Source organism: Neomonachus schauinslandi, chromosome 14, assembly GCF_002201575.2.
Source record: "Neomonachus schauinslandi chromosome 14, ASM220157v2, whole genome shotgun sequence".
In the NCBI taxonomy this organism is placed as follows: Eukaryota; Metazoa; Chordata; class Mammalia; order Carnivora; family Phocidae; genus Neomonachus; species Neomonachus schauinslandi.
Window position 1 is genome coordinate 69793739 of NC_058416.1, and position 13530 is coordinate 69807268.

Here is a 13530-nt window from a genome sequence, read left to right on the forward strand (position 1 = left end):
GGCAAGAGATTGATATGATAAGACTTAGATTTCTGAGGGACGCCTGGGTGGCTCAGTTGGTTAAGCAACTGCCTTTGGCTCAGGTCATGATCCCAGGGTCCTGGGATCGAGTTCCGCATCGGGCTCCCTGCTCAGCAGGGAGTCTGCTTCTCCCTCTGACCCTCTCCCCTCTCATGCTCTCTCTCTCTCATTCTCTCGCTCTCAAATAAATAAATAAAATATTAAAAAAAAAAAGACTTAGATTTCTGAAAGAATGTAATGTGGATAGTGAGTTGGAATGGTAGGGGATTGAAAATGGGAATAAGGAGACAGATTAGGAGGCTATGTACAATATAGTCTCTTCTTTATAATAATTATCTAAAAATACCTACATACTTACTTTAAAGAATTTGAGCATAATATGAACTACAAAAAAATGGTAAAATCACCCAAAATTTCACAACTAGAAATAATCATCATCTTCAACAGAAGAACATCTTTCAAGATCTCTAGATACTCAAACTTGACTTTACTCAAACTATTTTTAACACATTAATTATTTCCTAGTAGGAAATTAAGATACTAACAATGAGTCTAAGTCATCCATCTAAGGTATTGTCTTTTAATCTCCCAAAACAGTAAATTTAATCGATTCAGTCATACAGGTAGTCATTTAAGTAAAATAAATCCATCAAACGAGGTAGATAATCTTTTTACATCACACTGCTCTTTTAGTACATGTAACATTGTAATTATTTAACAAGTGACGCTATTAGAGTGTGACCTCCTTGAATGGAGGAATCACATCTTTCTCTCATTTTTGTCTCATCCAGTATTTAGATACAATGTCTGGCACAGATTAAATAGATAAGAAAGGAAGGGAGGAGGGGAGGAAATGAAGGAAGGAGAGAAGAAAGGAGGGAAAGAACAAGAGAAGGTAGAGAGGGAGGAAGGAAGGAGAGATAAAGGAAAGGAGAAGAGGGAGGGAATGAGGGAGGAAAGAGAAAAAGAGTTAACACATAGTGCTTATTATGTGCCAGGCATTGTTCTAAACATTTTAGATCAGTGGTTCTCAAACTATGGTCCCTAGACCAGCAGTGTCAACAAACCTGAAATTTATCTGAAATGCAAATTCTCACATCAGAAATTTTGGGATGGAGCCTGGCAATGCTTTAACAAGTCCTCCAGGTGATTCCAATGCAAGCTAACATTTGAAAACCAGTGCTTTAGATTAGTTCATTATCTCAAACAACCCTAAGAGGTTCTGTTATTATCCGCCATTTTGTATATAAAGAAACTAAGGTACCAAAAGGTAGGTACTTGCCCAAGATCACACAGGTGTTAAGTGCAGAACTGGGATTCCCTTTAGACTGATTACAAAACTTGTGTTCTTAACTATATTGCACTGCCTCTCAATGATGGATGCTCAAGAAATGTTGCTAAATGAACGGATGGTGGAGAATGAATGAATAGTGTTCAGTATGCTGGTGATGACCCTTTCCATTTAAACCTGTCCAAATACTAAGGGCCTTCAAAGTTCAAAAGCCATTTTCTCCAAAAGATTTCCTTCATGCTCCTTACTAGATAGATACAACCCCTCCTTTTCCATATTCCTATTGTACACAAGCAGTATCTTTCCTTTAGCATGCATTAATTTCTAATGAATATTATGGGTACTTATATCTGATATTTTTACACAAAAATATCAAGCTGATGTGAAAAAAAAAATCAATATTTACTAGCCTAATAGGACACAGGTACTGGCCAATCAGAATGGATGCCAACTTAGCCCAGAATCAGAAAGGATGCCAATTTAGTCTTAGCTGGGTTCCTGGAAGCGCCCCGTGGGCCAGATGTTAACCCTTTAGTTGCTAGATTATGGATAGGTCTGGAGAGATCCCAAAAGAGACAATGGTGAAGTGAGGGGGAGATAATGGTGGGGGTCACTCAGGGTCTCAGCAAAACAGCTATTTACCACCCATTACAGAGTATTTCAATATTTTAACAATAGGCACAGCTGGGCCAATGTATAATAGCTAATCATCAGCCACGCATATGAGTATCATTTCTCTTCTGCCATGCTCTAGAAGATCTTTGTGTGCACAAGCCCGTATCTGTTTTAATTTTGTATCCCTCAGTCCCCCAGGTCAGTGTTGAATAAATCATAAAAAATAACTGTTCACTGAAAAAGGAAATGTATGAGTGCAACTAAATAATCTATTATAAGGCTATTCACCTCAAAATTCCTTATAAAGGAATAGGAATTGAGAAGGAGTTAAAAGAAGATATAGATGGGGAAAAGGAGGGGAAGCAGTGGTAGAAGGTTCATTTATATACATCTTGTCTCTTCAACTAGGACTAGAGCCTCTAATTTTTATACCTTCATAGCAGTCTTGGGTAGCAAGAAAGATCTGATATACTTAAAATTCAAGCTGCATTTTTAAAAATCCAAGGTATAATACTAGCTATTTGAGGAAACAGGTTATATACATGCACCAAACATAGTTAACAAAATAACTATCATAGAATAAAAACTAATTATTCAAGTCTGTTTTTTCCTTTCATATCTGTGAATTGAATCACAACTATTTTGAACATGTTTAATGTGCTAAATGCCAGATTCTTGTCTCCCCTGTCCCACATCCTCTGGATCTCTTCCAGTGACTTCAGAGGAAATTCTATGGTCAAAAAGATATGCGTATGTAAAAGAGAAAAATGAAGGTTTCCTTTCTAATTGATGAAAACAAGACATCAACAGGACAACAAAGACATAAAAAGAAACTTTCATAAATGCAAATGTAGGCACTAGTGCACTGTTAATACACAACAACAAAATAAAAGCTAAACTTTTTTTAAGGTATAAAAGATAAGTCTTTAATCCTGGTATAAATTTAAAAACATTCTTACGTATCTCTTTTCCAAAGCATCAAAACAACCTTGGATCCTGTCAAGAAATAAATATTTGATGTCAATTTGGACCAGATGCGAAAGCCAAAAAAATTCCAAGATATAGAACTGATTTATATATTTTGCTTTTAAGTACATTAAATTGGTAATCATTTTACCTTTCCCATTTGAACTCTTTTTTAAAACAGTGTCATTTAATATGTTGATAGATCTTTATAATAGGTAAGCAATTTAAAGGTAGAGAACCACATCTTATTCTTCTTTTTGCCTCCCATAATGTTTAGAATACTAACACACATATGATGAGTAATCAAATTTTGATTGATATTTTTCTCTTTTTAAAATTTTTGTTATTGAAGTTGACATACAGTGTTATATTTGTTTCAGGCATACAATATTTTTCTTTCTTTATACAAGTCCATTTTTTTTAAAAACAAAATTAAATCAGGATATTAAAATTATATTGAATATTGATGTAAATTTCCAGGAAATTGTGAAAAAAAAGGAAAGAAGGAAGGAAGGAAAAAAAGAAAGGAAGAAAAGGTTTTAAGGAAATGATCTTACCAAATAAAGTCTTATGGGTAATTTCAGCCATGATAAAAATAATGTTCAACTTTTGTGGAATTTCAATTACTTACCATTTGATAATATGCAGTGACCCAGGACATTTTTTATCTTCTCGAAGGATTTTTAAACTGAGGTCTACAAAAACAGAAACACAGTGTATTTTCCTTTACTGAATGATTACTGTACTAAATTTGTCCATGCTAAATAAGGGTATTTCCTTTAACTATTTTATTTATATAACTTAGTTTTATAGCTTATAAAAACATTTTGAATCTCTAAATATCTACTCTAAAAATAAATCCTATGTTGAAAACTAGCTTAGTTCCAATTTTGATTATAGTTTAGCAGTCTTCCCTTCTACAGTGCAGCACAACTGAGTTGATTGCACATTCAATTTGTGTCACTTCTTTGCTTCTGTTGAATTCCGAGTAATCATAAGGGACTATTGAGACCATATCCATTAACCAATTTAAAACATGTACCTCAATCTCAAGTCAGTTCTCTCATATTTGTCTCCCCCAAATGAAAATAAAGATGAAAAATTTTCCCATGGATTATTCTCAAATATTAATTTCCATCTGAAATTCAACTACCTTACTACAGTTAGAGAAGAGGAAAATCGTATTAAAAGAGTTTTGGGTTAGGGGCGCCTGGGTGGCTCAGTCAGCTAAGTGTCTGCCTTCAGCTCAGGTCATGATCCCAGGGTCCTGGGATGGAGCCCTGCGTCGGGTTCCCTGCTTGGCGGAGAGACTGCTTCTCCCTCTCCCTCTGCCTGCCACTCTGCCTGCTTGTATTCTATCTCTCTGTCAAATAAATAAATGGATAAAATCTTAAAAAAAAAAAAAGTTTTGGCTTAGATTAATCCAAAATCAATCACTGATTCATGTATGACTTTGCATGTCACTTCACCTTTTCATATTGTTTTCCTATCCTAAAACTGATGTTCCCTCTACCTCTACTGAGGTACATGAAAATTATTCCATGTTGGCATAATATTTAGAGATTACCAAAAAGAGAGTGACATAGGAGTACTGAGCATTTTTATGATGTATGTTACTTTAAGAACGAACACTGAGAGGGAGACATACAACTTCTACTAAAACTACCACAAAAAATAAAGCTATAAGTAATAGTATTACCTCTGTAGGAAGGAAGGAAGGAAGGAAGGAAGGAAGGAAGGAAGGAAGGAAGGAAGGAAGGAAGGAAGGAAGGAAAGAAGGGAGGGAGGGAGGGAGGAAGGAAGGAAGGAAGGAAAGAAGGAAAGGAGGAGAGAAGGAAGAAAAAGTGAGCCTAAAATGGAGTCACTTGCCCCCCATGAGGAGCAAACCAAGACTTAATTGCAAGAATGTAACCTTTAACCAGTCAGTCTGGAATTTCCTGATCAACACTTGTGAGGTAATCTGCATGGCAGACCCCCACCCTCCCCCCTCCCAAGGAAGGTGACCTTGCCTGAAATAAACCTTTCTTTTCTTTCACTAATGACTTCCTTGTCCTGCCCTGTTTCTGCCTATAACAGTCTAACAATTTGTACTGCTCCTCAGAGCTCCTATTTGCTAGATTGGATGCTGCACTATTCATGAATCATTGAATAAAACCAATTAGATCCTCAAATGTACTCAGCTGAATTTTGTTTTTTAACATCCGCCCCCCATGCCTAGGGCAGTGATTGGCACACAATAAGCCCTTAATTAATCACCCCAAACATGCCTTTTTCCAGTTTTTTCCAATTCTGTTCCAAACAAGGAGAAATGCCACCATGTGCTACATATAAACACATTCACTATTACAGATTTATATTCTATAGACCAAAAGAAGATATGATACAAATGAAGTTGTCATGATTGCAAGTGTCATGCTTTTGTACTTACAGCACACATGCATTTCAATGATGCTAGCTAGTATAGAGGATGAAATGTTAAGAAAATTCAATTGGAATGAGGCCAAGGTATATCGTTAAATACAGATGCAAAGAATTTAAAGTTAGATCTTGAAAAATAAGATCATACAAGGAAACTTATAGCTCTCTACATTTATTTTCCCAAATGATAGTTCCCATTTTAGTGACAAATCAGCAAGATTTTCTGAATTGTTATCACAATCCAGCTTTTTAAGCTAATAATAAGATTTTTAAAAATTGAAGAGTCCTAGGTACATTTATTTTCTTTCAATACAAGACAAGGAAAGGAGCCAGAAACAGCTTGTAATATAAGGAAATGAGATCATCAATTTAAGACACAATAAATAAAAGGGAGTAAAGTAGGAGACCTGGCAATTGAGAAAAGAAAAGTGCTGATTAGACTAGTAATTGTCTATCCATGCTAATCAACAAATGGGTTTGGCATGAATATGCTTTTCTTCCAGTATATTTATATGTGTTAACAGGAAGAAGAGTTTTTCACCTGGCTCCATTAAATTGCCTCAATGCCAAAGTATACCTCAAAGAACAAACTCAACTGAGGCAAAAAACAGTGCAAATCTACAACACCCGAATAGATTTTGATCGGCTGTTGCTTTTATAGGTATGGTTTAGAATTACCGGGCTTATCTATAGAGATTTCTTTTCTTCTCAGTCTGTCATTTGGTATCTAGCCAGGAACTAATGATTCCTATAAGTAAAACCACTAAACATACTGAAATTAAAATGGAAAATGAATTAGCAAATTGATCTTGAAGAACAATCCCATGACTTGGAATTAGCACACTGTGAGAATTGAAAGATTTACCCCTGCCAAGTACAGGAAAGAGCTACAACAGCCAAGGTAACTACTTAGTTAAACTTTACCATCCAAATGGCGTTCTCCATATGAGCTCTCTGGAAACAGGCCTCTTAGATATGTTATACATGAGATAGAAGTAGCAAAAAGTTTCTTCACCATTATCAATGACTCATGCTCATTAGTGATTTGGGATGGAAAAACAGTTTCCTGGGTGAAAAAGATGAAAAAGATTAGTATTCTTTAATATATTCAGCCATCATGCCATTACCACAAATATGATGGGAAGATTTTTCAGGATTTCAACTCTGATACGTTTATAGGTAATCAAAAGGAAACAGGGCTTTGAAAATTGCATTAAATTTGATCTCCATAGGCAAGGCAGAGCAGAAAGGCAGAGTTACCCAAGTAATTCAAGACTAGTATAATTTATTTCACAATGATCCATGGGTTTGAGGCAAAATTGGAGTTTTACTATGATTACATAATCTCCTTCCCTTTCACACACTCCTCAGAATGCAATGCAATCTGTCTTTTATTACCTCCATTCTATACTATTCTCTCCAAAGTCATCAGGTATATCCTATCGTTGACCTCTTCTGTCCTTTGTACTATGTAACTTCTCTGCAGTGTTTGACACTTTTTTTTAAAGATTTTATTTATTTCTTTGAGAGAGAGAGAGAGAGCATGAGAGGGGAGAGGGTCAGAGGGAGAAGCAGACTCCCTGCTGAGTTGGGAGCCCGATGCGGGATTTGATCCTGGAACTCCGGGATCATGACCTGAGCCGCAGGCAGTCGCTTAACCAACTGAGCCACCCAGGTGCCCAGTGTTTGACACTTTTGCCCACTTTCCCTCTTCTCTTTCAGCTGCCATAACACTGTTTTCTTTTGATTTTTCACCCATCCCCCATATCTATCTCAATCTCTTATTTTTTCCAGTTTTTCTGCCCTTTAAACATCTAAATTCTTTTTTTTTTTAAAGATTTTATTTATTTATTTGAGAGAGAGAGAATGAGAGACAGAGAGCATGAGAGGGAAGAGGGTCAGAGGGAGCAGCAGACTCCCTGCCGAGCAGGGAGCCCGATGCGGGACTCGATCCCGGGACTCCAGGATCATGACCTGAGCCGAAGGCAGTCGCTTAACCAACTGAGCCACCCAGGCGCCCCTAAACATTTAAATTCTATCTTCAGTCCTTTTCTCTTCTTGGGTAATCTCATCTAGTCTCACTGCTTCAGCTATAGTCTATACAGGGTGTTCTGAGCCCCACTTCTATGTTTCTGTTCTGTGAACCTCTGCACCTAGACCACTTTGTAGACCCCTCAAACACAGCTTATCTCTATCACCTTTAATTGAAACCTGATCCTAAATTTCATTGTCAGACAAATGAATCAGCCTCCACGCCAATCATTCAGGCTAGAAGTAGAGTTGTCTTTGGCTTCCCTTTTATTTTATATCCCATTTCCAATCACTAAACCCTATAATTCTCTCTAAAGGAGTTCTCAAATGTATTTTCTCCTTTCCCTTCTCACTGTCACTGCCATACTCACTTCTCCCCTTTATTACTGCTGTAGCCCCTGATCTGCTTGCCAACAGTTCCTTTCATTCACTCTGTCCTTCATATTACCATCACTATTAACTTTAAAGAATACAAATCTTATTATGACATGACTATTGTTCATGTAGGATAGACTTCAAGTACCTTAGTGTGGCATTTGAGAACTATCAAAGTCTTATCCTTGCCTAACTCCACTGCCTCATCTGCCACACAACACCCCCCCCCCCCGCCCCTATTCCCTATCAGCTCCTATGTACCTTACTCTAGTTATGTGGAGCTACTATTCATTTACTATTCTTCTACCATGTATCTCCATACTTTTGTGCTTTGCTTAAGCTAGAGTTCTGCAGAATATTAAGGTTCTATAAAACGTCAGATAGCCTTCCACAAAATGTATCAACGTTAACAATAGTTTCCTTCTAAATTTTATACATGTGTATGTATGATATATTGAAAATGTATGCAATTATTCTTAAATGACTGGATAGTCTGCCCTAAGAAATGGTGTGCCATATTAGGAATGTTGAAGACAGTGACGGATGCATGAATTTTACTTCAGTGTATAAAAATTGTCTAGGGGCACCTGGGTGGCACGGTCAGGTGAGCGTCCAACTCTTGGTTTTGGCTTGGGTTGTGGTTTCGGGGTTGTGGGATCGAGCCCCACACTGGGCTCCACATGAATCCTCTTGGGATTCTCTCTTCTTCTCCCTCTGCCCCTCCTCACCCTGCTCTCTCTCTAAAATGAATAAATAAGGGGCGCCTGGGTGGCTCAGTCGTTAAGCGTCTGCCTTCGGCTCGGGTCATGATCCCAGGGTCCTGGGATCGGGGCCCGCGTTGGGCTCCAGCCCCGCGTCGGGCTCCCTGCTCCACGGGAGGCCTGCTTCTCCCTCTCCCACTCCCCCTGCTTGTGTTCCCTCTCTCGCTGTGTCTCTCTCTGTGAAATAAATAAATAAAATCTTAAAAAATAATAATAATAAAATGAATAAATAAATCTTAAAAAAAAGAATTGTCTACCAAATAAAATACAGAATATTTGCTGATAGTTTATTTTGCATCTTGAGTTATCATTTCAACATATGTTTGTCATATTCAGTATTTACTGGGTACATGTATAAAAATAAAAATAAAAATTTGATCATTTTTGTCACAATTAGTCTGAGACTGCTTTTTGCTCTCTTATTTAATCCAAGCACAAAATATGTCTCATGAACTCCAGCTGGTATTGTGTCAATACATTTTAATTTTAAAGTATTTTCCAAATATTGATGAATTAGATTGTATTAAACTTAAGAACTTCTGTTCAAATCAGGCAACTTGCATGGGAGAAGATAGTCTCAATAATATATCTGCAAAGGACTCATATTCAGGATATATGAAGAACTCCTAAAATTCACTAAGAAAAAGACAGACAACCAAAAAGAAAAACAGAGACAAAAGACTTGAATAGACACTTCACAAAACAGGATATCCAAATGTCCAATAAATAGTACTCAAATGGGGCACCAGTGTAGCTCTTGATTAAGCGTCCGACTCTTGATTTCAGCTCAGGTCCTGATCTCAGGGTTGTGAGATCAAGCCCCATATCGGTCTCTGTGCTGGGTATAGAGCCTGCTTAGGATTCTTTCTCTCCCTCTCTCTACCCCTCCCCAACCCTAAAAAAAATAGTGCTCAAACTTCATCAGGGACATGCCCATTAAAACCACAATGAGGGGTGCCTGGGTGGCTCAGTCAGTTAGGCGTCTGCCTTCGGCTCAGGTCGTGATCCCAGAGTCCTGGGATCAAGCTCCACGTCAGGCTCCCTGCTCAGCAGAGAGCCTGCTTCTCCCTCTCCCTCTGCCTGCCGCTCTGCCTATCTGCGCTCTCTTTCTGTGTCTGTCAAACAAATAAATAAAATGTTTAAAAAAAAAACAAAACCACAATGAAATAATACTACACACCTAACAAAATGGCTAAAATTTTTAAAAATGAGAAAATACCAAATGTTGCTAAAGATGTGAATCAGTCAAAACTTTTAAACACTGGTTATAGGAGCATAATAAGGGGGTACAACCTCTTTGGAAAATTTCCTCAGTGGTATCTACTAAAGCTAAATATATACATATTCTATGACCCATATTTCACTCATAGGTATACACGTGACAGATATGCATACATATGCTCACCAAAAGAACATTCATAACAGCATTATTTGTAATGGACCCAAAATGGAAACTACTCAAATGCCCATCAACAAAAAAATGGATAAAAAATTGTAATATATTCCCACAATGGAACACTATATAGAAATGAGAATGAATGATCTATAACTATACTTAACAATACTGATGATTCTCATACATAAATCTTAACAGTACTGATGATTCTCATATATTAAAGAGACCAGATACAAATGACTACTACTGACTTCATTTATAGAAAATACAAAAGTAGGTGAAACTACTACTTCTATGCTGTCAGAAGTCAGGATGGTTAAGTCTGATTATCTTAATCAAATTCAGAGGTCTTTTTACTATACTACACAGTTTCAGCCGTTGAAGTTTTAATAATTCTGTTACTTAGAGGCAGGTACTACCCACAAATATGCTTTTGATGAAGAAGAACTCCCAAAAAGTTTTTCTTTCTTTCTTTTTTTTAATGTATTTAAGTAATCTTTACACCCAATGTGGGGCTCGAACTCATGACCCCAAGACCAAGAGTCACATGCTCTTCTAACTGAGCCAGTCATGTAACCCCCCAAAAGCTTTTCTTTTTCTTTTTTTAAGATTTATTTATTTATTTATGGGGGGGGAGGGGCAGAGGAAGAGGGAGAGAGAGAATCCCAAGCAGACCCGACACAGGGCTCAATCTCACAACCCTGAGATCATGACCTGAGCCGAAACTGAGTCATATGCTTAACCAAGTGAACCACCCAGGCACCCCTCAAAAGAGCTTTCTATATCTATACCCCAAAGACATTCTAGATCTTTGCTAGATTTTGCTATATAAGCTTTGTTCTTCTTTGGTATACCAAATAGTGGCAATGAATGATCAAACTATATTATATTCAGTTGTTAAAAATATATAATAAAATTATTACTCTTACATGTATGAAAGGAACTTTGGAGACAAATCAGTATGGATCTGAAAAGCCAGGTTAAGGAATTTATGCTTTATTCTGCAATCAATGGAAAGTCAGTGGATTTGATCAGGAGAGTGAATAAAATAATTGTTTTAGGAATATTAAGCTATAGTAGAAGTAGGAAAAACTGAAGCTGAAGGAGCATTAGGTGTGTATGTGGTGTGCATGTTGTGTATCACATGCATTTAAAATCTTACAGAAAATTGTTTTTTGTACCCACAGATCCTGAGAAATTAAGGTTCTTTTGAGTAATTGGGTAATAGCTGGCATGGCATGCATATATAGTAACTTACTGAAAACTTGCTGAAACTTAGAGGCAATACTTGAATAATAACCATTTGTAAAATTAAATAACCTAAAGTATAAAGACGTTTATTTTATTTTATTTTTTTAAAGATTTTATTTATTTATTTGAGACGGAGAGAATGAGAGAGAGAGAGAGCACATGAGAGGGGGGAGGGTCAGAGGCAGAAGCAGGCTCCCTGCCGAGCAGGGAGCCCGATGCGGGACTTGATCCAGGGACTCCAGGATCATGACCTGAGCCGAAGGCAGTCGCTTAACCAACTGAGCCACCCAGGCGCCCCTAAAGACGTTTATTTTTAATACAGGATCTAAAAGGCCATTTGTAGTAATGAAGATCAATAGTTGGAAAAGCCCTCTAGAGTTCTGTTATTTCCCTATACTCCAGGGATTTTTTTTTTTCTTAGCTCAACTGATCTAATACTTTAAGGGTCATCATTGATGTTTTTATTAATGTCTAATAAATGAAAATACTATGACTTGATAATGGAAACCCTATTATAAATTATTTTAACAAGATAGGGTCCTAATGACATAAGTGATGTTTGACAGCTTGGCTGTCAAGTTACATGACCCAAGACAAGTTACTTTACTTCTCTGCACTTCAGTTTCCTCCTTAATGTGAGGTTTAATTGAAATAATAATATAAAGCCCTTGGCACAGTGCCCAGTACATGGTAAGTGCTGAATAAATGTTAGCTTCTATAATTGTTATTATTGTTGTTTTAAGTATTAAATAGCAAAATCATACAGTCACTTAAAATTTCCTGGGAAAAGTAGTTCATATAATCCAAACTACAAAGATCTGTTTACATCAAAAAATCAATTTGTTAATTTGCAGTGAGAAAAATAACTACCAAACTGATTGCAATTCATATACCCAGCTCAGCATTCCGTACCCCCGCCCTCCCACAAAGAAGGAAGCCCACTTAGGAAACCAAATGAGAACAGGAATCCAGTGAGTATACTGAATTTGAGCCAGAAAGATGACTGCTTTCTCTCTGCCCTAATTCTCCTTCAACCTGAATCTTGCCCCTGTTTTTGCTACAGCTTAATATTCCTAAAACAATCATTTTATTCACTCTCCTGATCAAGCCTGCTGTCTACTGATTAAAGAATAAAGCATAAATTCCTTAGCTTGGCTTTTAAGATCCATATTAATTTGTTCCCAAAGCTCCCATTCAACTTTATTTCCTACTTCTGTCCAACATGATGTCTCTCAACTCCAATAAGGATAGGTTCTTCATTATTTTCTAAAACATGCCACGTTCATTTCTCATTTTGAGCCAAGGCACATTGGTAGGTTTTCCTCATAGAATTCTCTTCTCTTTCTTCTACTCAAATCCTTTGTATTATTCAAAGTCCACCTTAAGTCACATTTCCTTCATGAGTAATACACAAACCATTCCAGTCAATACAAAATCTCTAAATTCCTATAATTTGTATTGCTTTACTCTTTTTCACATATATGTAATACATATACTGCTTTGTATATTGGCTTAACTCCTCTAAATTATATTTCCCTTATCAGATTCTAAACTTCTAGAAGATAAAGATTTTTTTTTCTCAGAGAATAACACCATATCATATATATAGACACACACATATATGTAAATATATATTATACAATATTAAGCTCTCAATTAATACGATTCATTAATGAATGTCTTGGGGCAAGATAAACCTGCCCTTGCGAACCCAGAAAGATTACTTGGCTCCGGCATGCTCCCCTAGGGGCCCAGCCTCCAAGTTCCTCTCTGTGTTCTCTCCTCAGTTCTTATAATTACATCACAGTGCCTATCAGAAATTTCCTAATTGCTTCATAGTAAATGTCTAACAAAAAAAACCATTCTCTTTAAACATCTTTTTTGTTTCTGATTTCTTTCACTCTAGAAACTCTAAATATATTTAAACATGAAATAAGCACCTATTAAGTTACTCTGTAGGAATATATTCTAATTTCTTGAACATCCCTGGCCCATTAGGCAGTTAAAATGTAGATATACTCTGACAAAATATTATGTGCCAATTAACTGATAAAACTGCTGTTTTAAAAAAACACCAAAGATTAAAGTCATGATTCTGAAGTAACTCACTAAATAGCCATTGATTTTCTTTTAATTCTTAGTAATTACCTTAGATGCTTTGTGAATTTTGATAGAGTGAGAGAGCTGAGCAGTGGCCATTGTAGTAATGTATCAGAATTCTTTTCACAGGTCAAACCTGTGGGGGTGAAAAAAAAATTAGAGGCTTTGCCTGACATAATCCTTTTTGTGAATTTTCCAAAGAAGAACTACATAATTAGCATTTGATTGTATTCTTTGGAAAATTAGTTTAATTAACATTTTTATCTCCACTACCCATTTTCTATGAATTTGGCATAAATTCTCTG

The 13530-nt window shown here is 36.6% G+C and overlaps 1 protein-coding gene across 1 annotated transcript in view; it reads right to left on the reverse strand.

Moving 5' to 3' along the window:
• The window catches only part of HORMAD2 (HORMA domain containing 2), an 82677-nt gene extending 69353 nt beyond the window's left edge, over nt 1-13324 (reverse strand). Inside the window, exons 1-4 of the mRNA XM_021703551.1 lie at nt 13274-13324; nt 6236-6377; nt 3525-3588; nt 2887-2923 (exon numbers count right to left, since the gene is read on the reverse strand). Of these exons, the coding sequence (XP_021559226.1) occupies nt 2887-2923; nt 3525-3588; nt 6236-6377; nt 13274-13324 (294 nt within the window). The remainder of the gene's footprint in view (nt 1-2886; nt 2924-3524; nt 3589-6235; nt 6378-13273) is intronic.
• Nucleotides 13325-13530: the final 206 nt, after the last annotated feature.